General features: G+C 40.9%; 1 protein-coding gene across 1 annotated transcript in view; it reads right to left on the bottom strand.

Annotated features, from left to right (window-relative positions):
• The window catches only part of TEX15 (testis expressed 15, meiosis and synapsis associated), a 72,248-nt gene that overhangs the window by 27,603 nt on the left and 20,570 nt on the right, over window positions 1-24,075 (bottom strand). Inside the window, exons 2-4 of the mRNA XM_055144168.1 lie at window positions 9,242-9,392; window positions 2,056-2,221; window positions 1,323-1,560 (exon numbers count right to left, since the gene is read on the bottom strand). Coding sequence (XP_055000143.1) covers window positions 1,323-1,560; window positions 2,056-2,221; window positions 9,242-9,380 — 543 coding nt within the window. The 5' untranslated portion in view covers window positions 9,381-9,392. The remainder of the gene's footprint in view (window positions 1-1,322; window positions 1,561-2,055; window positions 2,222-9,241; window positions 9,393-24,075) is intronic.

Here is a 24,075-nt window from a genome sequence, read left to right as displayed (position 1 = left end):
AAAGTACTTAAAAGAAGTGTATAGTTGCTAGCTGAACAATGAAATACTACCATGCAGTCATTCAATGGGAGAGCCTGGCAAGCTCCCTGTGGCGTATTCATATGCCAAAGCCAGTAACAATGCTGGGTCTCATTCCCTGACCCTGAAAGAGCCTCCAATGTGGCACTGTTGGAAAGGACGAGTAGAGAGAGGCTTCTAAAATCTCAGGGCTAGGATGAATGGAGATGGTACTGAGACCACTCGGGAAAATCAATGATCAACGGGATGATGATGATGAATACACAATATTTTAATACCATGTTATAAAATGCTTTAAAATGCTTTAAAATAAGTGAAAACAAGTTACATGATACATAAAAAACGTATTTTAATCATAATTATAGATCAGACCTATACAAAAAAATTACTGATATTAAATTGATTACTACTTGGTTTTGGGAGTATTTTTGATGCATTCCAAACTTTCTAAAACAGTCTTATTACTTTTTCAAGTAAATTATTCTGGGGCTGGAGAGATAGCTCAACAGGATGAATGGGTGCTCTGCATGCAAGAATCCTGGGTTTGGTCCTGGCACCCCGACCCCCTGAGCACTATCAGGAGTGATGGCAAGCAGTGAGTTACAAACAGCCCCTGAGCACCACTGGATGCATGGCCCCTGAACTAACAAAAATGTAACAAAAATGATTATTATGAACTTCATTATATTAATTAATTTGTTAATGCTTAAGCTTCAATTATATTGAAGTTGTATTTTCCCTTCTAATTTAAAGATCTTCAGAAAAGCTGCGAAATTAGTTCTGAGGTCCTGTATGCTTATATCCATACAGGATAGCATCTTACATAATCATGGGGAAATCATCACAGTAGCATCATAATACACTGTTCAGTTCGCATGAAGAGTTCAGAAACTGAGTCTTACGTTAGAATGATGGTAATCAATGCTCTGAAGGACATTTAAACAATAGACATGATCTGGACAAAAAAAGATCAATTCTAAGGAAAAACATATTACAAAGGTAAATATAACATAAACTGCTTTTGCCTCTTTCCTGGGGGGTACCCCCCCGCCAGCAATGCTGGGGACCCAGAGGCAACTCCCTGTGACACCTGGCCCCGTAGCCTGCCCCCAGGCATGGCTTTCTGAGAGCTACGCACACCCAGACAGCGTCAGACACAGAAGGAAAGTCGGAATGATGATAAGAGCAGTAAGTTACTATTTATCATATAACTTAAATACTAATTCTTCGTATTAAAGATGAAATCTGTTTAGGTCAATTTTAAGAGAAAAAAAATCCTTAACATGTTTTATGCTACCACCTACCTTAAAAATCATGATGTTTTCTACAGTCATGCTTCTACTGTGAGCATAGTTCAAGGCAACATCAACGTGTCTAAACACATAAACTCCAAGAAGAGGATTTCCTAATATTTTCAAATAAGATGCTTTGGTGCTTAATCCGTTCTTATAAATCTCAGCCACATTACTCTGAGAAAGTGCCAAAAAGCAGAAATGTTCTTCAAGTTCTCTTGCATGTCTTCCGTTCTCACGCATCTCCGACCTAAGGCAGAACAGTGTGTGAATTCGAGTGCCAACAAGAATAGGCTCAAGTACCCCTGGGTGTGCCCCCATCTCCCCCACCCCAAAACTGAACGGGAGTATCTGAAATAATGACTAAATTAATGTGAAAAACTAACACCAAACATTAGTTTTTCTCTACTACACATGGTTAAGAAAGTTAGAAAGGTCCAGAGATAGTATGGCAGGCAGGGCGCTTGCCTCCACATGCCTGGGTTTGACCCCTGGCATCCCATACGGTCCCCTGAACTTGCCAGTACTGCAGAGCTAGGGGCAACCCTGAGCTTCACTAGGTGAGGCCCCCAAAATAAAAACACACAAAATAAAAAGAAAAAGGTGGAAAAATTGAACAAACCAACGATGTACTTATTTCTTGTTAGTACCAAAGTGCAAGTGGTAGGAATAAATTCCTGTAAGGCTTCAAAGGAGAAGTGAAAACACAGAAATTCCAAATTTCCCTTAGGTCGTGGTAACTCACCGCTTAGAAGTAAATTTTTTTTCTAGATCCTTATTGTGAACTAGTTTTGTGTCTCCAAACTGCCAGGACAACTGCAGGTCACAGCTTACATCAAGTCGGCTCTGGTTCAGGGTATCACGGATGAAACTGTACTCTCGAGTGTTGGTGTAACAAGGTGACAAGTAAACTAAAGAAGAGGATAAACAGTAACTTATGTTTAAAATGGCATTGCTGTATACCCGGGGCCACAGTGGCCAGCACCAGGGACTGGACCAGCAGTCTCAGTCTTGCAAGACAGCTGTCAGTCACGGCTGGGCCTCCAGAGCGCACCTCAGACACTGCTTCAGCTCAGAATCACTAGAGCACATCTGAGCATTACATGGTGGGGGCCGTTTAAACACACAGCCAGCAGCAACAATGCCAGAACAGCACTAGATGAGGAAACGGACACATTTTTAACAACATGAGGAGGAATATCTCCCTTCATCAGGAACCTGAGTGTGGAGTGACTCACATTTCATACCATTCTGCAGTGCCCATAGGTGGCTATGAAAATATTGAAGTGGTTTGTGGGTAACTAACAAATTTCAGCAAACAAGAGAGTTCTCACTATCTATCTATCTATCTATCTATCTATCTATCTATCTATCTATCTATCTATCTATCTCTAAAATACATGCTTAAAGGCAACTTCCAGACATATGAATCCAACACAAACAGTAGTTCTATTATTTTAGAAAATATTTTAAAAAATTTATTAAAGTAATGCTGGTTTATGGCATGCATTTTGAAGAATATGTTCATACATGTTCACAGAAATTCATACTTCTTTGAATGCATGTTGTCACACTATGCTTAACGCTGAACTATCAACACCCTCCACCAAGGTCTATTAGACCCTCACCTCTAGCCTTCGATACCCCCACACCAGACTCCAGCAAACTCAGTTCTGTATTCGGAAGCCAAGGGTTGTTTTGGTTTGGTTTTGTCTGTCCTCTACTTGAATGACAGTTCTTGATATTTAACAATCAATAGGGCACATTAACAGCAAACCTAATACAAAATATTACCCAGTTGATTTTCAAAAATAACTGTCTTTGTCCCTTTCCATTTAAAACTTCTTTGTTCTAAATACAATTTTTGCTTTCACATTAGAACAACTTCTAATTATTGCAAAACTTTCTTTTTCTGAATGGGGGCCACACCATTGATGCTCAGGGGTTACACCTGGCACTGCCCTCAGGAATTACTCCTGGTAATGCTTGGGACACCATATGGGATGCCAGGGATTGAACCCAGGTCTGGCTGCATCCTACCTCCTATCTCTCCATCCCAAAACTTAACCCATTCATAAGATAAACAATCTGGGTCTGTGGCTTTTATTTGTTAGCTCAGTTTGAAATGAATATAGATTAGTAAGAACTTGTAGAAATATACAAAGAAGTCTTGTATACTCTTGACTCGGTTTCCTGGTAGAAATATTTTCTTCAACTGTAATAGAGTATCAAAATCAGAAAAATCCACAGACCTTATTAAGATTTTGCCATTTTATGTACTCTCGTGAAAGCCTAAATAACTTAATGTGATTTTATTTTGAATTCATTGAACCATCACTATAATTGTTACCCATGGCAGTGCCAGGACCACAAAGATCTCTCTGTGTTAGTCCACTTATACAGAGTCATAGTGCTGGCCCGATTCCCCTCCTCTGCCTCTCACTCCTGAGAACAACACTGTTGCTTTCCATCTCTCTAGTTAGAAATTCAAAAATGCTTTCTACATGAAATTCTGTACTTTCTACCTGGGGAGATGGACTGCTTTTATTCAGTATATTCCTTCTGAGATTAAATCACACATTTTTTCTCTTTTTGGGTCATACCCTGCGATGCACAGGGGTTACTCCTGGCTCTGCACTCAGGAATTACTCCTGGCGGTGCTCAGGGGACCATATGGGATGCTAGGATTTGAACCCGGGTTGGCCACGTGCAAGGCAAATGCCCTACCCACTGTGCTATCACTCCAGCCCCAAATCGCACTTTTTAAAATCAGTACATGCAATCCTTTTATGTAGGATGACATTACTTTGTCCTTTCCCTCCTTGCCACAAGTAGCTTGTCCCAGTTTTCCCCGGAGTTTAGGCTTACCCCAGTCACACCCATCAAGGTGTTCCCGAATCTCTCCCATCCCTTTGTTTAGCTATAATCACTTCTCCATGCTCTCTTCCCCAAAAGAGTTAATCCGCGGCTTTCCCTTAATCTGACTCTGCTAATTTGCAAGGTCAGACCTTCCTAGGATACTGAATTTATATTATATAAGTTAATATTGCCTTTCTCCTCTTCTTGTGCCTTTTGAATAATGTACTTTAAAGCTATGTCTGTTTTGTATAGACACAAGAAGACAATATTATGTTTTTATAACTTGGGAATTAATTGGCCTTGAATATTATTCCCTCCTGGGATCTGCTTTCTCCACGTAAGCCTCAGTTGCCCTCAGTTCCTAGCACCCCAAAGTAGGGTCCCCGACGTGGGACGGGAAGGATCCAGGGCAAGCGGTGAGTTATGTGCTACCCTGGCATCGAGATGGGCCTGGCCAAAGTGCCTAATTCTTAACTATAAGTTAAGAGCTTGATCATAGACAAATGCTGTCATGATCCAATAGTAATTATGAAACTGGGACCTTGCCAGGGATAGGAAAGACTGATCTGGCCTGAGCACTGTAGTCTGAGATTGAGATGGCCCCAGGAGAGCAATTCTATAAGCTTTAATGCATCTCTTATTGTGTCCATACAAAATAATTAATATTATGAATTCTTATGTGTTTGCTGGCTGAGGAGAAGAGAAACACATTCATGGGACTCTGCCCTTGGGTGGATCCTCCTGCTGAAAGAGAATTAAGTCCTAGGATAAGCATCCCCTAAGGGAAAGGAACCTTACCCTATTGATGGTGACCACACCTATGTGTATGCCCCAACCCCCTCATGCTGTGGAGAATTAACTAGGCTGTAAGAGTGGGTTGGGGGGCCAGATCCACAGATCCAGAGAGAGACCGAGAGCCGGGGGAGAAGCAGGGAGAGAGAATGAAATAAACTGATCAAGCAACCAGTTTGGCCTTCTTCCTTCTTCCTTCCATCGCCTTCCCTCGACCGACAGCACACACTGTGGTTCCGGGGCACCGAAAGCGGGTGGTGAGACAGAGCCGCCCGGAGAGCCCGCGTGTGCTCTCGCCCCTCAGCGAGCCTTAGTTTTTTACACTTTTATTGCTACATACTCATGGTATGGATCCACCCAAGTTTAATCAATCACACAATGGAATTCTGAATGGCTAGCAATTCTTGGGTATTGCAATAAATATCTTACATATTTACACAAGCCTAAATTAGCATTCAGCAGAATAAATGCCCCAAGTGCAAGTACTATGTCACACGGCACGTGCACATTTTAATTTTCAAGATAGTTACCTAACTGTTTTTCAGTTAATTGTTTGGGTAAGTGTGCTGTCATATCTCATTGTGTTATTGTTAGTACTTCCCACTGGTTGTCTTTTTATGTGCTCATTTGCCCTTTGCACATCATTACTAGTTAAATGTATGTTCATGCATTTTTCCCATTTTCTAATTGAATTGCCCTCTTTTCTTACTATTGAGTTTTGAAACTGCTTTTATATTCTAGCAGGGAGTTGTCAAATACTTCATTTCTACATGTTTTCTCCATTTTTAGCTTGTTTTTTCACCATATCAGTCTTTCAAAGACTAAAAGATTTTGATGAAGTCCAATTTATCTAAATTTTTTGACCATGCTCTTGGCATCACGTCTAAGAACTCTTAGAAGTCTTGACAGTATAATGTAGTCCCATTTGTTTAACTCTGTTTTTATTTGATTGCTTAGTTCTGTGTCATCTTTGAAGATACCTTTAGCTTCAATATCATGGAGGGTTTTGCCGACCTTGTCTTCGATGTACCTTATGGATTGTGGTCTGATGTGGTCTTTAATCCATTTTGATCTGATTTTTGTGCATGGTGTCAGGTCGAGGTCTAAGCCCATTTTTTTGCATGTGGTTGTCCAGTTATGCCAGCACCATTTGTTGAAGAGGCTTTCTTTGCTCCACTTCACATTTCTTGCCCCCTTATCAAAGATTAGATGATCATACATTTGGGGTTGTAGAAGCTTCTGCACCGCAAAAGACACAGGGACCAGAATACAAAGGCAATCTACAGAATGGGAAAGGATATTCACCCAATACCCATCCAATAAAGGATTGATATCAAGGGTATACAAAGCACTGGTTGAACTCTACAAGAAGAACACATCCAACCCCATCAGAAAATGGGCCGAAGAAATGAACAGAAACTTTTCCAAGGAAGAGATATGAATGGCTAAAAGGTACATGAGAAAGGGACCCTTCTACACTGCTGGTGGGAATGCTGACTGGTCCAGCCCCTTTGGAAAACAATATGGACGTTTCTCAAAAAATTAGAAATTGAGCTTCCATTTGATCCAGTGATACCACCTCTGGGAATATATCCCGGAGAAACAAAAAAGTATAGTCAAAATGACATCTGCACTTAGTTGTTCATTGCAGCACTGTTTACAATAGCCAGAATCTGGAAAAAACCCGAGTGCCCGAGAACAGATGACTGGTTAAAGAAACTTTGGTACATCTATACAATGGAATACTATGCAGCTGTTAGAAAAGATGAAGTCATGAAATTTGCATATAAGTGGATTAACATGGAAAGTATCATGCTAAGTGAAATGAGCCAGAAAGAGAGGGACAGGCATAGAAAGATTGCACTCATCTGTGGGATATAAAACAACAGAATAGGAGACTAACACCCAAGAATGGTAGTATATAATACCAGGAGGTTGGCTCCATAGCTTGGAAGCTGGCTGGCCTCACACGCTGGGGGAAAGTCATCCCAGATAGAAAAGGGAACACCAAGTATAATGTGATTGTAGATCCTGCTCGGGGAGGGAGATGCGTGTTGAAAGTAGACTGAACATGATGGCCACTCAGTGCCCCTACTGCAAACCACAACACCCTAAAGGAGAGAGAACAAATTGGAATGCCCCGCCACAGAGGTGGGGTGGGGCGGGGGGGATACGATGGGGGGGTGGGAGGGATACTTTGTTTATTGGTGGTGGAGAATGGACACTGGTGGAGGGATGGGCTCTTGAACATTGCATGAGGGAAAAACAAGCACAAAAAGGTGTGAATCTGTAACTGTACCCTCACTGTGACTCACTACAAAAAAATAAAAATAAAAAAATAATAATAAAAAATAAGTCTTGACAGTATTCTCCATGGGTTCTTCCAAAGCCACACCTGGCGGTGCTTAGGGCTTACTCCTGGCTCAGTGCTCAGGATTTAGTCCTGGTGGGGTTCAGGGAACCATATATGTGCTGGGGATCAATCTTGGGTTGGCTGCATGTAAGGAAAAGCCTTATCCTCTGTACTCTGGCACATTTTAAATTTATTTTTGTAAAATTCTGAAGTATGTTATTTTTGCTTATGGGTGTTGTCCAATTGTTCTAGCAACATCTGATAAAAATATCAACATTTTATCTGAATGTTTCTGCTTGTTGGAAATGAATTAGAAAGAAATCAACGGAACATACATACATGGGTCTATTTCTGAAACCTGCTCCACAAATCTAACTTTCTACCATTATTGCAAATGCCACAATGCTGTGATCACTGGAGAGAATCTTACCATTGTATAGAGTAATTTCAAACACTTTCTTATACTTCAAAAATGTTCCAGATTTTCTAGTTTCTTGCCTTCTCGTGTAAATCTGAGGTTAAGCTGATTTACTGAAAATCTTGCTGGATTTTAAAAGGACTTATAATAAATTTACAGATATGGAGAAACAGCATCTTCATTGAGTTCTCTCTGATCCATGAGCATAGAATACTTCTCCATTAATTTAGATTTGATTCTCCACCATTTTGTAGATTTAAACATGAACTGTGTGTGTTTTTAAATACTTAATATTTAAGTATTCCATGATCTGAGCTATGAGAGGAAAAGGGACTAGTTCCGGCTGGGATAAGGGATGATTTTCCTTGGGTTGGGGCCCTTACTGTCTAAAGTGTCTCCAGTGACACCGAAGGGAGATGCCTGTAGCCAGGAGAAACGGATGGAAGTCTCCTGTATCTCGGCATCCATGACTCTGTGGACAAACAGCATCCTTGCGACAGTCGAAGAAGCTCCACGCTTGGTCTTCGCTCACTCTCTAGTACTGGGAAGGGGCGCGTCACCACCACAGGGAAACTACGAGGCTCTGGGATGTGACGGCATGAGATGGAGAGGCCACTTAACCTTTGCTGACAAAGGAATCACTGAGGACTGGAGAAAGTTCAAAGAGCTAAAACTGGAACCTGGGGACACCTAGGTTCTATTCCTGGCACTTCATGGTTTCGCTGAGTGATTTTCCAACAGTGAGCACCACGAGTGAATTTCCAACAGTGAGCACCACGAGTGAAAAAGCACTAGTGGGTAAAAAAATTAACCCCCTGAAAGGTGTAGTTTATGTTACACCCTCATCCCCTTGCCCACCATCAGTGTTTCCTGTCCACCAGATTCTTGTCTTTCTAGAAAGCCCCTTTCCCAGACCCCAGTCCAGGGGCCGGTTCCAGTGATTCCTGGTCCAGCAGGAAGGACAGCTGACTGCTGGGGACTGAGGTGCCAGGGATAACCTTGAGGACGTCCAGAACTATGCCCAGTGACACCTGAATGGGACATGTGGTGCCTTTGACCGAACTGGGATGTGCCCCAACTCTCCTAAATATCCCATAGGCTCCAGACCTAGAGGTTTTTATTATGGATCTTTTTGTGTCTGTGGCAGTTAAGAGTTTGTGGTGTGTACATTCACTCTGACACTCTGATGAATACAGGAAGATAACCCAGAGAACTCATTTTATGTCATTCCTCGCATCCCAGGCTCTCAGTTGCTCATCATTTCTCCATCTTTCAAAGTCTTATGCTTATGTGTTATAGTCAGCATTTTAAGGTCTAGTCAGTACAAGGGAAAAGAAGCATGCTATTATTACGTTTTGTGTGGAACCACAAGTACATGGGGGCTTAAAGAACTAATGGCCTGACCACATGCAGTTCTATATGGAATCAAAATAGAAAGTGAATATAAACTAAGAATTAGAGGAAGGCAGTAACAGTTACAAATAGCTCCACCTTTCAAAGAAACATTACCTTTCTCAGTTGTGCCCCTAATCTTAGGGATAGTGAATTTCTTCAGAGAATTGACTTCTGCACCAGTAACAAACAGAGGTTCACTGGTGGGGTTCATTTTCCATAATGTCTTATGCCGAGAAATATCTTTCATTTCCATTTTGTTGGTGGTCTAAAAGCAATCCAAAGATAGTAAGCACAAAAAAGTCAATAAACATGAGTGAATCGAAGTAAAATCAGTTAAACATTCTTATATTAAACACATATTTTTTCTCACACTCAAAATAGGTTTTAATCTCCATCAGGTTGCCCAAAAGAGAAAATAAATGAACAACTCTGGCTTTTATATAACATTAAAAATGGTTATTTTGTAGTTTCTAATAGACCTTTTCCTTATAATTCATGTCATTGTAATACATCAGCTCAAAGTTTCTGTGTTTGAAAAACTGAGTAGCCTCCAATTTTTATTATTTGGTATAATTCTTGCCAGACTCTTTAAAAAATGTGTTTGGGACCAGAGTGATAGTATAGCGGGCACAGTGCTTGCCTTGCATGTGGACAACCTGCATTTGATCTCTGGCACCTCATGTAGTCCCTAAGCACCATCAGGAGTGATCCCTGAACAAAGAACCAAGAGTAAGCCTTAAACACCACCAGAAGTGGCCCCTAAACAACCCCTCCCTCTTCTCCCATATATGCCTACAGCTAGAATGACAATCTTTTAAATATCTTTTTTAAAAAAATCAAATAATTGTTATTGATTAAGCCCAGGGCTTCATGCATGCAAGTAGGGCTTTCTACTTAAGCTATATTCCTGATATCTAAAAGCACTCTTAAGTTTTGGGAGAAACTATGACTGCCAAAAGCAGTCAACTGCTCAACGGTTATTATTCTATAATATCACTCTGCAGACAGAAACAGATTCTTCCTCCTGCATCCTACCTCCACCCTTCACACACATACAAACATTCTTAACCTTTAAGTACAATTCAAACAGGACACCAAAAAATAGATATGGAGCCAACACAGAAATATATAAACACTATTTTCCATTTCATAGTATGGTTTATCAACTGCTCAGCTCAAATATTAGCTCACAATCCACTGAGCTGTCAACATTCCATGGTTGGATCACAGAGGATAAGACTCTACAGAAGTTTCATAAAAAGACTTCCTCCAGCACATTCTGCACTTCAGTGAAATACAGTCGTACAATTTTCCCATGAATATCGGGGGACTGGAGCAATAGCTCAGCAGGTACGGCATTTGCCTTGCACGAGGTTAACCTGGGTTCAATTCCCAGCATCCTATATGGTCCCCTGAGCAACCCCTGAGCATCACCAGGCATGACCCAAAAGGCAAAAAAAATAAACAAAAAAACCATGGTCATAATAGGGAATGTACAGAGACCTTAGGAAAGAAGCAAATCAGGTGAATCAGTCCTTTTATCTGGCTACACCTGTAGACACTAGTGGTACTGCTTCCAGCAAGAAAACTCTTCAAGATCTACCAGCTTCAGCAATCAGCTAGTAGTTCAGTAAGGAGGAAAAGGGAAGATGAATTTACTTTACCATAACAAATAAAAAAATCTCAATTAACCACACACAATGATCTTACAAGATAATGAATATACTTTGTCTCAAGAATCAAGTGTTAATTTTAACAGCCTTTAAGTTCTGTTACATTTTCAGGAAAGTGTGTAAGATTTCAGTGAAACAGGTTTTTAACAAACTGGCTATTTGACTCCAATTTACTAATATACTTTAAAATTTCACAGATATGGGTCCTAAGTGATTAGGGTAATATTTAGAAAGTGACTTATTTAAAAATTAATGAAAACAAATATTCAGGGGGTGACAAGGGGGTTCCATGTCCTTCATTAAATAAATCATATCCATTTTTTTTTTTGGAGGGGGAGAGGGCTTTAGGCCACAGCTGTCAAGAGCTCAGGGGCACTACTCTGTCCTCAGGGTTCACTCCTTGGCAGCTCAGAGCTCAGACGAGGCGGACTGAATATGGATCTGCCACATGCAAGACAAGTGGGACCCCTGCTGGATCCATTATTTTTCAAGTAAGACTAATACATCATCTCAGGCCAGACAAGTCAATCATGTGAGTGATATCAAATTCATACACATTGTTTTTATAGCCCATGGTCATTATATTTGTACTATTTACATACACATGCAAAAATATACATGATTAACTGAAGGCATAGAAGATGATGAACATTTTTAGAAAAGTATTTAAATTATTATTTATGTTTGGGTTTTGGGCCACACCTAGCAGAATGGGGATCAAACCCAGGTTGGTTTGCAAGGCAAGCGCTCTATGCAGTACTATTTCCCTGGCCCCAATGTTGTATTTTTAAATTAAGGTGTAAGCAATTCTTTCTGGGCTTACGGAGTGGTGCTCAGGAGGCCTGGAGGCAGTCCTTCACCAGCCAGGCCACACCTGGCAGTGCTGGGGAGATCATGTGCTACCAGGGATTCAACAAGATCAGCTGCACAAAGGGCAGGACCTTAGTCCTGGTACATTTTATTAAAGACATACTGCTATGACACACGTAAGAGACTATTGTGTAACTATTTTATACAGCAGGAAATAAAGTATTAGTGATTTTCTGTACTGTTTTGACCCAAACTGAAATATGTCTTAAAGTATGTATAACACCATGCAAATAGTAATAAGAAAGTCCTTTTCAATGCTCTGCTAAAATTTTACATTAATAATCTTGCTAATTTACCTTTTAGATTTTTTTGTCTTGTCTTTTGGGCCATACTCAGCTGTGCTCAGGGCTTAATCTTAAGTGAGAGATTAAGCTCTCTTAATCACAGAGAGTTCTGAGCTCAGAGTCTCTTGCCCCCTCGCCTGGCTGTCTTCACAAGGGCCCCTTGGAGGGGGTGGGTTGATTTTCCCTCCCTGCCCCAAGCAGAGCCCTAGAACCCAAAGACCTCCAGAACCCAGCCACATCCATACTCAAGGCCCCTCTCCACATGTTTGGATGAGCCTCACACATGAAGGAACCGGCAGAGGAACCCAGGTGTTCAGGACCTAGGGCAGAGATCTCCAAGCCTGCTGGGATCGGGACTGGGCCTCTTCTGCCCAGATCCCCCATTTTCCAGTAGCTAGGCGGTCACACCCAGAAACTGCCCCCTGCAGCATGTAATCCCACCAATGGCCAACATCCAGAGACTATAAAACCAAGCTCCCGAAACCATGATCTGCGCGAAATCTTATAGCCTAGTTCTCTCTCCTGGAGAAGCTGGCAAGGTACCAAGAGTTTCCTGTCCACACGGGAGAACCTGGCAAGCTCCCCATGGTGTATTCATATGCCAAAACCAGTAACAATGATGGGTCTCATTCCCCTGACCCTGAAAGAGCCTCCAATGCGGCACTGTTGGGAAGGACGAGTAAAGAGAGGCTGCTAAAAACTCAGGGCTAGGACGAATGGAGAGGTTACTGAGACCACTTGAGAAAATCAACAATTAACTGGATGATTATGATGATGATGAATCACAGAGAACTCTGAGCTCAGAGACCACTCCTGCTGAGATTGTGGTGCCAAAGACTGATGCATTAGCTATACGCAAGGCAAGTGTCAAGCCCACTGTACTCTCTCTCTCTCTCTCTCTCTCTCTCTCTCTCTCTCTCTCTCTCTCTCTCTCTCTCTCTCTCTCTCTCTCTCTCTCTCGCCTTTTCTCTTTTTTGTGGGGAGTCACACCAGGTGGTGCTCAGGGTTTACTCCTGTCTCTATGCTCAGGGATCACTCCTGGCTGGAATCCGGGGGACCTATGAGATGCCAGGGATTGAACCTGGGTTGGCCATGTGCAAGGCAAGCGTCTTAACAGCTGTACTATTGCTCTGCCCCCCTTTAGCCTCTTAAACAAAAAGAAACAATGCCTTCATTTCAGAACTTTATACGAATTTTTACAATGACTTTTAAATTGTGCTAAACAATACTGATGGTTCATATTCATCCCAAATGATACTAAACTAAATTAAAAAATATATATTTTAAGATATTAAATAAATCACTCTAATGGCATTCAGGCAAAGCAATGATCATCCTTCTAGGAATCTCATAGTTCCTGAGGAATAAATGGCATTTAAGATATATCCTTAGAGCTTTAATAAACGTATGAATTCTAAGTTCTTAATGGATGACAACAGGAATGACTACTCATAAGGTTAAACTAGGGAAGTATGATAAACTGTATTTATACCTAGGTTAAGAGAAAAGTCCTCCAGTTATGACTATACAATGTAGAAATGTTTAGTTCAACGTCATTTTCTAGATTAAGTTTGGCAAAATTGCCTGTGGGGCAACTCTGGCTCCCTGACTTGTTTTTATAGGATTAATAAGCTAAATGGCAGGGAAAAAAAATCCAAGTCTATTATTTCATGTCATTAGAAAAACAACAACACAGGTGTCAGAAGACAGCACAGAGAGCTAGTTCAGTTTCAACCTTTTGACGCCTGCAGACCATCACCTCTTCATTACACCAGTGCATGAACCAACCATTATAATCTCAGTGGTAGACTCAAGGGTTCTGACCATCTACACCTGTTGACTGCACTGTCCTTGGACCAGTGCCCAGGCTCAGCAAGAGGCGAGGGTTCAAGCCCCAGCACCACCACATGGTCCCTTGAGCACTGCCAGGATGGACCATGAGCAAAAGTAGTAGTAGCCTCTGAGCATAGCTGGGTGTGGCCCCAACCCCTCAACCACCCCCACAAACACACACTTCAGATTTAATTGCTCACTGTCAGTTTACCCAGCTACAACTATCTATTTACCCAGCTACACTTATCTATTGTCTATGCTGAGCTCCTATTGGAAAATCACAATTTAAGAGACATAATAAAGGACTCGGGGCCTACCCACAGAAATGAAAACTTTTACCCTCTGGCTCCAAACAGGAAAAAGTCTGCCAATGTTTTATTGGTAAAAGAAATATGCATACTGGGGCTAGAGCAACAGCACAGCGGGTAGTGGGTTTGCCTTGCACACAGCCAACCTGGGTTCAATTCCCGGTATTCCATATGGTCCCCCGAGCACTGTCAGGGTAATTCCTGAGTGCAGAGCCAGAGTAACCCCTGTGCATCGCCGGGTGTGACCCAAAAAGCAAAAAAAAAAAAAAACCAAAAAAACCCACATAAAATAATTGGGGTAATAAAATTATGTAATTATGTCTCCTGACTTACATTTCAGGATTCTTGTTCCCACCTGCCTTTCCTCAGTTACCTCTACACAATATTCTGTTTCATTCCTGCCCTCTTTGCTTCTCTGTATTCTGCCCAAGGGCATTTAAACAGGCTAAAACCTGATCTTTGAAAGACAAAATTATAATGTGTCAGGGTTATGTTTACTCTTATTTAGATCACCTACCAGGCCATCCACACTCTACTTTGATTTCCACTTCCATTACTCTACCTAAAAAGGAAACTTTAGCCAGGAGTTTCACACCTACCTCCGTTGCACATAAGTACTTTCCTGGGTTATAACTAACTTGGCCTACTCTGATACCTTTGTGTTCATGAAGTAACAATTTTCTGACTTGTGATGTCATAATGCTGAATTTTACAGCTATTTCACAGGCGGCACTTGCCAATCTCTTAACTCATCTTTCTCCACCTTGCCCTTATCACTGTTTTAATTCATTTCTTCTTATCTACAAAAAATAAGTCTAATAAAATGATTAATATTTTATCAAATTTTCTCAAACTTTGTATGGGGGAAACATGAGCACAAAAATTTATAAATCTGTAACTGTACCCTCACGGTGATTCACTAATTAAAAATAAAAAAAATATCAAATTAACCTGTGCAAATAAAGAGAAACTCAATGTTTCACCTGCATTATTTCCATTATTGATGAAGTCATCTTCGTTGTTTTTCTGTGCATCATTCATTTTATTTATCTCTTTCTTCATTACTTTCTCCTTTGCTTATTTCTGTTTGGGGCCACACCCAGCTGTGCTCAGAGCTTACTCCTGGCTCTGTACTCAAGCATCACTTCTGGTGGAGCTTAGGGAAATACATAGGCTGCCAGGATTGAACCTGAGTCTGCCATGTGCAAGGCAAACACACTACCCACTGTACTATCCCTCCACTGTTCTAAATAGGTGAGAGGTTATGTTGGCTATCTTAAAGAATTTCTGTTTGTATTTTGGGCCACACCTGGCGGTGTTCAGGATTGCTCCTGGCTCTGCAATCAGAGACTACTCCTGGTAATGAGGGGAACATATAGGAGACCATATGAGACGCTGGAATCAAACTTGGGTTGGATGCGTGCAAGGAAAACACCCTACCCACTGTACAATCTGGACCCAATACTCAGAATTTTCAAGATGCTAATACTGGTATTTCAAGCCAGTGAAAAAAAGTACCTAACCATGTGGAAAAACACAAAGTTGCAGCTTTACTCTTTATACCTATATTAATTCAAAATGAAATTAATCATTTAAAAATGCAACATCTGGATAGGAACACTGGACAAGACACTGAACAGATACTGAAGAGGACAATAAGTATGTAAAAGATTTCATCTTGATGGGATTGGGGGTGGGAGGGATACTGGGTTTATTGGTGGTGGAGAATGGGCACTGGTGGAAGGATGTGTCTGCGAACATTGTATGAGGGAAAAACAAGCTAAAAATGTGTGAATTTGTATCTGTACCCTCATGGTGATTCAGTAATTAAAGAATAAAATAAATTAAAAAAATATTTCATCTTGAGAACAAAATGATGAGGGTATTTTTAAAAACTAATTCATAAGGGAACAAAGTTTAAAGCAAAGATACAAAGTTAGTATCGAATGCCAGAAGAAGTGCAAAACAACTGCTGTTCTATCTCTCCAGCCCCTCTTCATACACTTCTGGTGATTGTGCAAAATAGTAGTCACTTTGGAGAATAATGACTACAGATGTGCATTTTTTCACAATGAAATTTTATTTTATTATATTTTTATAATGTTATTTTTAGAAAGTTGTTCACAATAATTTATTATTCACTATTCCAACACCAGTCCCACACCACCTTTACACCTCACTACCATTATTTTAAATTTTCTCACTACCATCAAAGCCTGCCTCAGAGGCAGATTCTAAATTTTGTATTGCTTGCTATGTGTAGTCCACTAAAAATGGTCCAAAAAGGTTTCCTTGGAGAAAAGTATGTGAAAATTCTTGTGTCTCACCCTGGAGCATTAAACCCTTGTATAAGAGATTACTAACTTGTTACAGGTTGAGCCTTGTGTACTAATATATATACATATATACGTATATATATATCTATATATTTTTTTTAAATCAACATCAGTTGCCTTCTACTTTACATCCCATCAAATGTGGTGAGCTACTCTGTATATCAGTAGCATAGAGTATGAGATGTCGCTCCAGGAATTCTAAAAATTTAAATAAACTGATAGAACTGGAGTTAAATTTTTAACTGGAGGTGACTTTGGGGTCTGGAGGCATCTCTGAAGCTTGTTGCTCTCTTCCGAGATTTATTTGTGAGTCTCTGGGTCATGGCTGTTAATGCGCTTATATGGTGCCAAAGGCAGCTTGTGGGCGTGACTACCAGGCTCCCGGAAGAACAGGGGAATGGGGGGAGGGCGCCCATTCCTGACTCCATGAGAGTCTGGAGATTTCAGTCACAAAACCCACATTCCTGGGTTTCTCAGATTCACTCTCATGTGTGAGGAGCTCGTCCTGAGGGATGCGCATGTTTTAACCTAGCAACTTCATTTTCCATACACATAACCGAAGTCCCAATTTACAAGATGTAGTCAGGAAAATTCCTGGAGTCCCTCAGGTCCTCTCTCCAACCACACATCTGTGAAGCATGATTTCCTTCAGAGTCTTCGAGCAAAATAACACAAAGCTGCAAAAAACTTCACACACCTCTGTAAGAACCCACCGGACACCTTGATTTACATCATTTTACATTAATGTAATAACCAAGGCACTTTTCTTTGGGAAATAGATTTTAATTAAAATACCATTTGCTACCCAAAAATCAATGGCCTTCCTATATGCAAACAATGAGACAGAGGAAAGGGACATGAAAAAAGCAATCCGGTTCACAATCGTGCCCCAGAAAATCAAATACCTTGGAATCAGCTTAACTAAAGAAGTAAAGGACCTCTACAAAGAAAACTATAAAACGCTACTCCATGAAATAAAAGAGGACATGAGAAAATGAAAACATATCCCCTGATTATGGATAGGAAGAATCAACATTGTCAAAATGGCAATACTCCCCAAAGCATTATACAGATTTAAGGGATCCCTATAAGGATACCCGTGACATTCTTCAAAGAAATGGATCAAGCAATCCTGAAATTCATATGGAACAATAAACGCTCACGGATAGCTAAAACAATTCTTGGGAAAAAGATGATGGGTGGCATCACCCTTCCCAACCTTAAACTTTACTACAAAGTGGTAACAATTAAAAAAGCATGGTACTGGAACATGGTACGCAGACCAATGGAACAGAGCGGAATATCCCTACACACAACCCCAAATGTATGATCATCTAATCTTTGATAAGGGGGCAAGAAATGTGACGTGGAGCAAGGAAAGCCTCTTCAACAAATGGTGCTGGCATAACTGGACAATCACATGCAAAAGCATGGACTTAGACCTCGACCTGACACCATGCACAAAAATCAGATCAAAATGGATTAAAGACCTCAACATCAGACCACAATCCATAAGGTACATTGAAGACAAGATCGGCAAAACCCTTCACGATACTGAAGCTAAACGTACCTTCAAAGATGACACGGAACTAAGCAATCAAGTAGAAACTGAGATAAACAAATGGGACTATATTAAACTAAAAAGCTTCTGCACCGCAAAAGACACAGTGACCAGAATACAAAGGCAATCTACAGAATGGGAAAGGATATTCACCCAATACCCATCCGATAAAGGGTTGATATCAAGGGTATATAAAGCACTGGTTGAAGAAAACATCCAACCCCATCAGAAAATGGGTCGAAGAAATGAACAGAAACTTTTCCAAGGAAGAGATACGAATGGCTAAAAGGTACATGAAAAAATGCTCTGCATCACTAATCATCAGGGAGATGCAAATCAAAACAGCCATGAGATACCACCTCACACCACAGAGAATGGCACACATCCAAAAGAACAAAAACAACCGCTGTTGGAGAGGATGTGGGGAGAAAGGGACCCTTCTACACTGCTGGTGGGAATGCCGACTGGTTCAGCCCCTTTGGAAAACAATATGGACGCTTCTCAAAAAATTAGAAATTGAGCTTCCATTTGATCCAGCAATACTACTTCTGGGAATATATCCTGGAGAAACAAAAAAGTAGAATCGAAATGACATCTGCACTTATATGTTCATCGCAGCACTGTTTACAATAGCCAGAATCTGGAAAAAACCCGAGTGCCCGAGAACAGATGACTGGTTAAAGAAACTTTAGTACATCTATACAATGGAATACTATGCAGCTGTTAGAAAAGATGAAGTCATGAACTTTGCATATAAGTGGATCAACATGGAAAGTATCATGCTAAGTGAAATGAGCCAGAAAGAGAGGGACAGACATAGAAAGATCGCACTCATCTGTGGAATATAGAACAACAGAGTAGGAGAATAATACCCAAGAATGGTAGTATATAATACCAGGAGGTTGGCTCCAGAGCTTGGAAGCTGGCCTCATACGCTGGGGGAAAGTCATCCCAGAGAGAGAAGGGAACACCAAGTAATATGTGATTGGAGATCCTGCGCGGGAAGGGAGATGCATGCTGAAAGTAGACTAGAGACTGAACAGGATGACCATTCAATACCCCTATTGCAAATCACAACATCCAAAAGGAAAGATAGATATCAAATTGGAATGTCCCACCACAGAGGTGGGGTGGGGTGGGGGGATGGGATTGAGGGGTGGGAGGGATACTGGGTTCATTGGTGGTGGAGAATGGACACTGGTGGAGGGATGGGCTCTCAAACATTGCATGAGGGAAAAACAAGCACGAAAATGTGTGAATCTGCAACTGTACCCTCACTGTGACTCACTAATTAAAAATAAATAAATTTAAATAAATAAACAAAATAAAATACCATTTCCTAATTTATAATATATGCACTATTTTTAATGAATAAATTTTTAAATATACATAGGAGGTATCAATAGATATAATCCTTCTTAATAAAAGTTGCTTAGGATCTTAAATTTGAAGCATGCAAATGGATCCTTTATTATAATAGTATGTCTGGTTTTTCTCTTGGCACACAGTTTCAAAATACCTTGGGATCTTAGTCTAGCAGAAGTACCTCTGTTAGACTAAGGAGGTGGCCAGTGGAACCCGGGATAGCTGCTAGATGGGCACTGGTCACAGTTGTGATGAGAGGGGTGGGTCTACCAGCCTCCCATTCATGAGAGAAGGGGTAATGACTGAGCTCAACTGCATGTCCAAGGACTCAATCATGTGGGCCTGCTAAATGGACCCCAATGAACCCTCTGGGGACACCTCTCTACTGACTACACAGATTGTGGGAGGCCACTCATTCTGACTCCAAGGAAACAGGTCCCTCCCACATCTCACACTAAGTATGTCCGTTCACAAAAACCACAGTTCCAACCTCTTTAGTTTTTTTCCGGAATTCTATGAGCTATTCTAACAAATAACTGAAAATGTGGGGTTCATTGAATCCTTGAAGTTGTAGCTAGTTGATCAAATACATGAGGAGTGTGGGGACCTCATCTGTATCCAAGCAGTTTTGGGGAGGACTGCCTCCATTTTATGGAGGACATAGCTCTCAACTTAAGAAGTCTGGAGTCCTTAGAAAAGCCAAAAAGTATAGTCGAAATGACATCTGCACTTATATGTTCATCGCAGCACTGTTTACAATAGCCAGAATCTGGAAAAAACCCGAGTGCCCTAGAACAGATGACTGGTTGAAGAAACTCTGGTACATCTATACAATGGAATACTATGCAGCTGTAAGAAAGAATGAGGTCATGACGTTTGCATATAAGTGGATCAGCATGGAAAGTATTATGCTAAGTGAAATGAGTCAGAAAGAGAGAGACAGACATAGGAAGATTGCACTCATCTGTGGAATATAGAATAATAGACTATAAGACTAACACCCAAGAATAGTAGAAATAAGTACCAGGAGGTTGTCTCCATGGCTTGGAGGCTGGTCTCTCATTCTGGGCAACTCAGAGAAGGGAACACCAAGTAAAATGTGATTGGAGATCATGTGGGGGAAAGATGATACGGGCCCAATATAGACTAGAGACTGAACACAATGGCCACTCAACACCTTTATTGCAAACCACAATACCTAATCAGAAAGAGAGAACAAAAGGGAATACCCTGCCATAGTGGCAGTGTGGGGTGGGGGGAGACAGGACTGGGGAGGGGGGGAGGGATGTTGGGTTTACTGGTGGTGGAGAATGGGCACTGGTGAAAGGATGGGCTCTCAAAATCTGTATGGGGGAAACATGAGCACAAAAATGTATAAATCTGTAACTGTACCCTCACGTTGACTCACTAATTAAAAATAAGCTAAAAAAATAAATAAATAAAAAATAAAAAACTTAAAAATAAAATAAAATAAAAAGAATTTGAGCATAAAGCTTTGTTTAAAGAACCTAAAAAAAAAAAAAAAGTCTGGAGTCCAGCTGATTGGTGTCTGTATGGCACTGCGTCACACCCCAGTTGGAGTGAAAACAACAGATTCTAAAGTCAACAACACCAAGAACCACTGTCCCAGAGTAGCTCTCGTAAATGCAGACCAAAAGGCAGGTGGAGGAAATGTTGAAAACAGCACTACTACTAAAAACGTGAAACCACCAAGACTGACGAGCAGGGTAAATCCTATACGCCAGAAAATATAACACAAGTTAAAAAGAATGTAGTCACATGCAATACAATTGTTAGATCAAATTGCAAAGATTACGTATGGTATGGCGCCATGTACATAAAACATTACATAATGCAAAAGTCAACAATTTAGAGAAAGAGAACTATAGCAGCCTAGTTATCAGCTCCATGTCTTATAACCTTAAAGGATCTCAGTAAGAATTTTCCAATCCTACACCAGGAAGGCCTGGAAGTTAAAGAGAAGGGGTAAGACAAATTTGTGGCCGACACCTCTTCAGCCCCTCCTGCTCACCACTCACGTTTGAGAGTAGAGAGGTGGTTTGGGGCCTGACTCCCAGCCCTGCACTCAAGGGTCACTCCTGGCAGTGCTGGAAGCTGAACTGGGACAAGAGGCATGCTAGGACCTTGGCCCCTGTGTTATCCTCTAGCCCACCACCCACCCTTGAAATTTCATTATGTGAACATAATTCATAAGACTATTATAACAATTCAAAACACACTTTTTCAATGTTGATGTTCCTGAATCAGGACATTTATTAAGATAATTATGAACTTTAATACTGCAATTTTTACTTCCTACTGCAAGAAATTACTGTTATATTGACAGATTTTGTATCAAATTGCAATCTTTGGCAGAATAACCACAAGTGACACACTAAACAACTGAGTGGCATGTGAAAGCTTTCCCCTCAAAATCTGATGGTAGAAATTAATATTTTTATAACCCAATGAATTTCCTTTTCTATTTTACACTGTAGAATGGTATAACTGTAATTTTTTTTCTCTCTCAGATTTCCCTTACTCTGATTTGGTACACAGACCATTAGTAACAGAACACAAAGGTCATAAGACTGGAGAGGTAGTAAGGATTAAGGTGCTTATCTTGCATGCAGCCAACCCAGGTTTGCTTCCTACATGCCATGGTCCCCAGAGCACTTTTGAGTGATATTCCCATGCGCAGGGCCAGGAGTAGCCCCAAGACACTGCTTGGTGCAGCTCTAGAACACAGGCCTGCCCGTTTCAGGAGGAACTGGAAATAATCAGAATTATGCTATAATTTAAAAAATTGTTTCAGGATGAAGTGGGCACAATCAGAATTATACTGTAATAAAAAAAAGAGCTTGGTACATTAAATTCATTTTAAATGACTTTAAATTTGCATCAAATGGAATTATTTTCTTTTGTTTGGGAGAGCCTGGCCACACCAGGCACACTGCAGATCAAACTGGGGGATCTTGCATGCAAAGTATGTGCTCTGTCCCTGAGCTAACTCCCTTGCCCTTTAATGGTAATATTTCCCCCTATTTTTCTATTTTATTATTACCATTTAGGTAAGGTGATTACAAGAGTGTTAGGGTTTGTGGTACTGATGCATAGAGTTACCTCACCATCACCAAGTGTCCTAATATTTCCAGTGTACTTTTCCTTAACTTAAAGAAATTATTATAAACCTAAAGAGTTATCAAGGGCCCAAGAGGAGGTCTGGCATTAGTTCTCCAGCAGAGCACACCCTCCACGTACCAGCACCGGCATGTGTGGCCACACTACAAAACTTAGTTATCATCAGACTGTTTTTCCCTGAGCTGGTACAGTGTCAGTGCCCGAGTTCACTGACCTGGTAACATGCACACAGCTGACCAATCTGACACTGGTACTAGATCATACAACTTTCCAGAAAACAAAGATCAAATATTATAGTTTTTGATAGTTTTTCTATCATTAGCACTGACAATGAAAGATATAGAGACACAGGTGGTGCATCCAGAATTCAGCTGTTCTTACTGTTCAGACCAAAGTTCCGTAACTGCTAACAGAGGAGAGATGGGAAGGAATCAGACTTCGATATCACAGCAAAGGAAACGTTGGCTCTTTCATCTTGCCTGACTGGTCAGAGAGGTTACTTTTTGTGGAAGAGAAAGCATTTTGAGAAATGAAATACATCTATATTTAATATGAACCCGTTCTTGGAAAGGTACATGAGGATGTGCTTTCAGGAAAAAGAGAAGCATTTTAAAATGAAAACAACAGGAGATTAAAAAAAAACAACAGTAGCTCAAAGAGTTATAAGTGAGGGTGAGAGATGGTAGCACAAAGTTTCAGGAAGCCTCCAGTCTGCAGGAAACAGAAAAATGGAAGACTCTAAAAAGGTTAAAAAGAAAATAGAACTTACAGGCCTTAGTCCATGAAATAAACTTTTGAGAAGTACTAGCACAACTGTAGGGAAAGATTACTATAAAAAAGCAGGCTGAAAATAAAACCCTCCCATACTAATTATAAGCTAACAGAGCATCAGATCAAAATGTGAGCGCTGCCACAGAAGAGAAAGCGACCGAGTACCACCCCCATGCATGGCTGCTGGGTGTGGCCTGGCCCCTCCCTTCCCTGGTGCAACACCATTAAAGCCTGAGTGACTCCAGAGGATGGGGCTGGCCCCCCAAGCACTGCCTCTTGTACTCCCCTCCACAAAATAAAAACTTCTAAATACTTGGGAAAATGGGGAAAGGTGGCTGAATGGAAAAGCTATGTTCTTGTCTCTACAGTAAGATGTTAAGAATTGGGACTTCTACCACGGATGGTGAGAGTCCGAGACTTCTACCATGGACACATCAAGGAATATGGGTAAAAGCAACTTAACTCCGGATGGAGGCAAATTCCAAGGCAGGCAGCTATGGGAGCTGAGGAGGCCGTGCTAGCAAGCAAAACTCATGATAGAGAAAGCAGGACAACAGTCGACTGTTTTCCACGATACAGCTTTGCTCCTATGATCTAATTTAAAAGGAAGGTCACTTTTAAAGGTGACATAATTTATATTCATATGTGAATTAAAATTAGGTTATACAAAAACAACTTTGATAGGAAATAGGATGCCTACAGAGAACAGTATCAGTTCCTTCAGAGAAGGATGGAGAAATCTGAAGTCATCAGGAATTATGACATCACATCTCAGAGTTCTCACGGCCCCGAAAGCATTCTGAGGG

The sequence above is a fragment of the Sorex araneus genome, chromosome 1, assembly GCF_027595985.1.
Source record: "Sorex araneus isolate mSorAra2 chromosome 1, mSorAra2.pri, whole genome shotgun sequence".
In the NCBI taxonomy this organism is placed as follows: domain Eukaryota; kingdom Metazoa; phylum Chordata; class Mammalia; order Eulipotyphla; family Soricidae; genus Sorex; species Sorex araneus.
The sequence above is the reverse complement of the archived record's forward strand: the minus strand, read 5'-3'. Positions and strand labels throughout refer to the sequence as shown.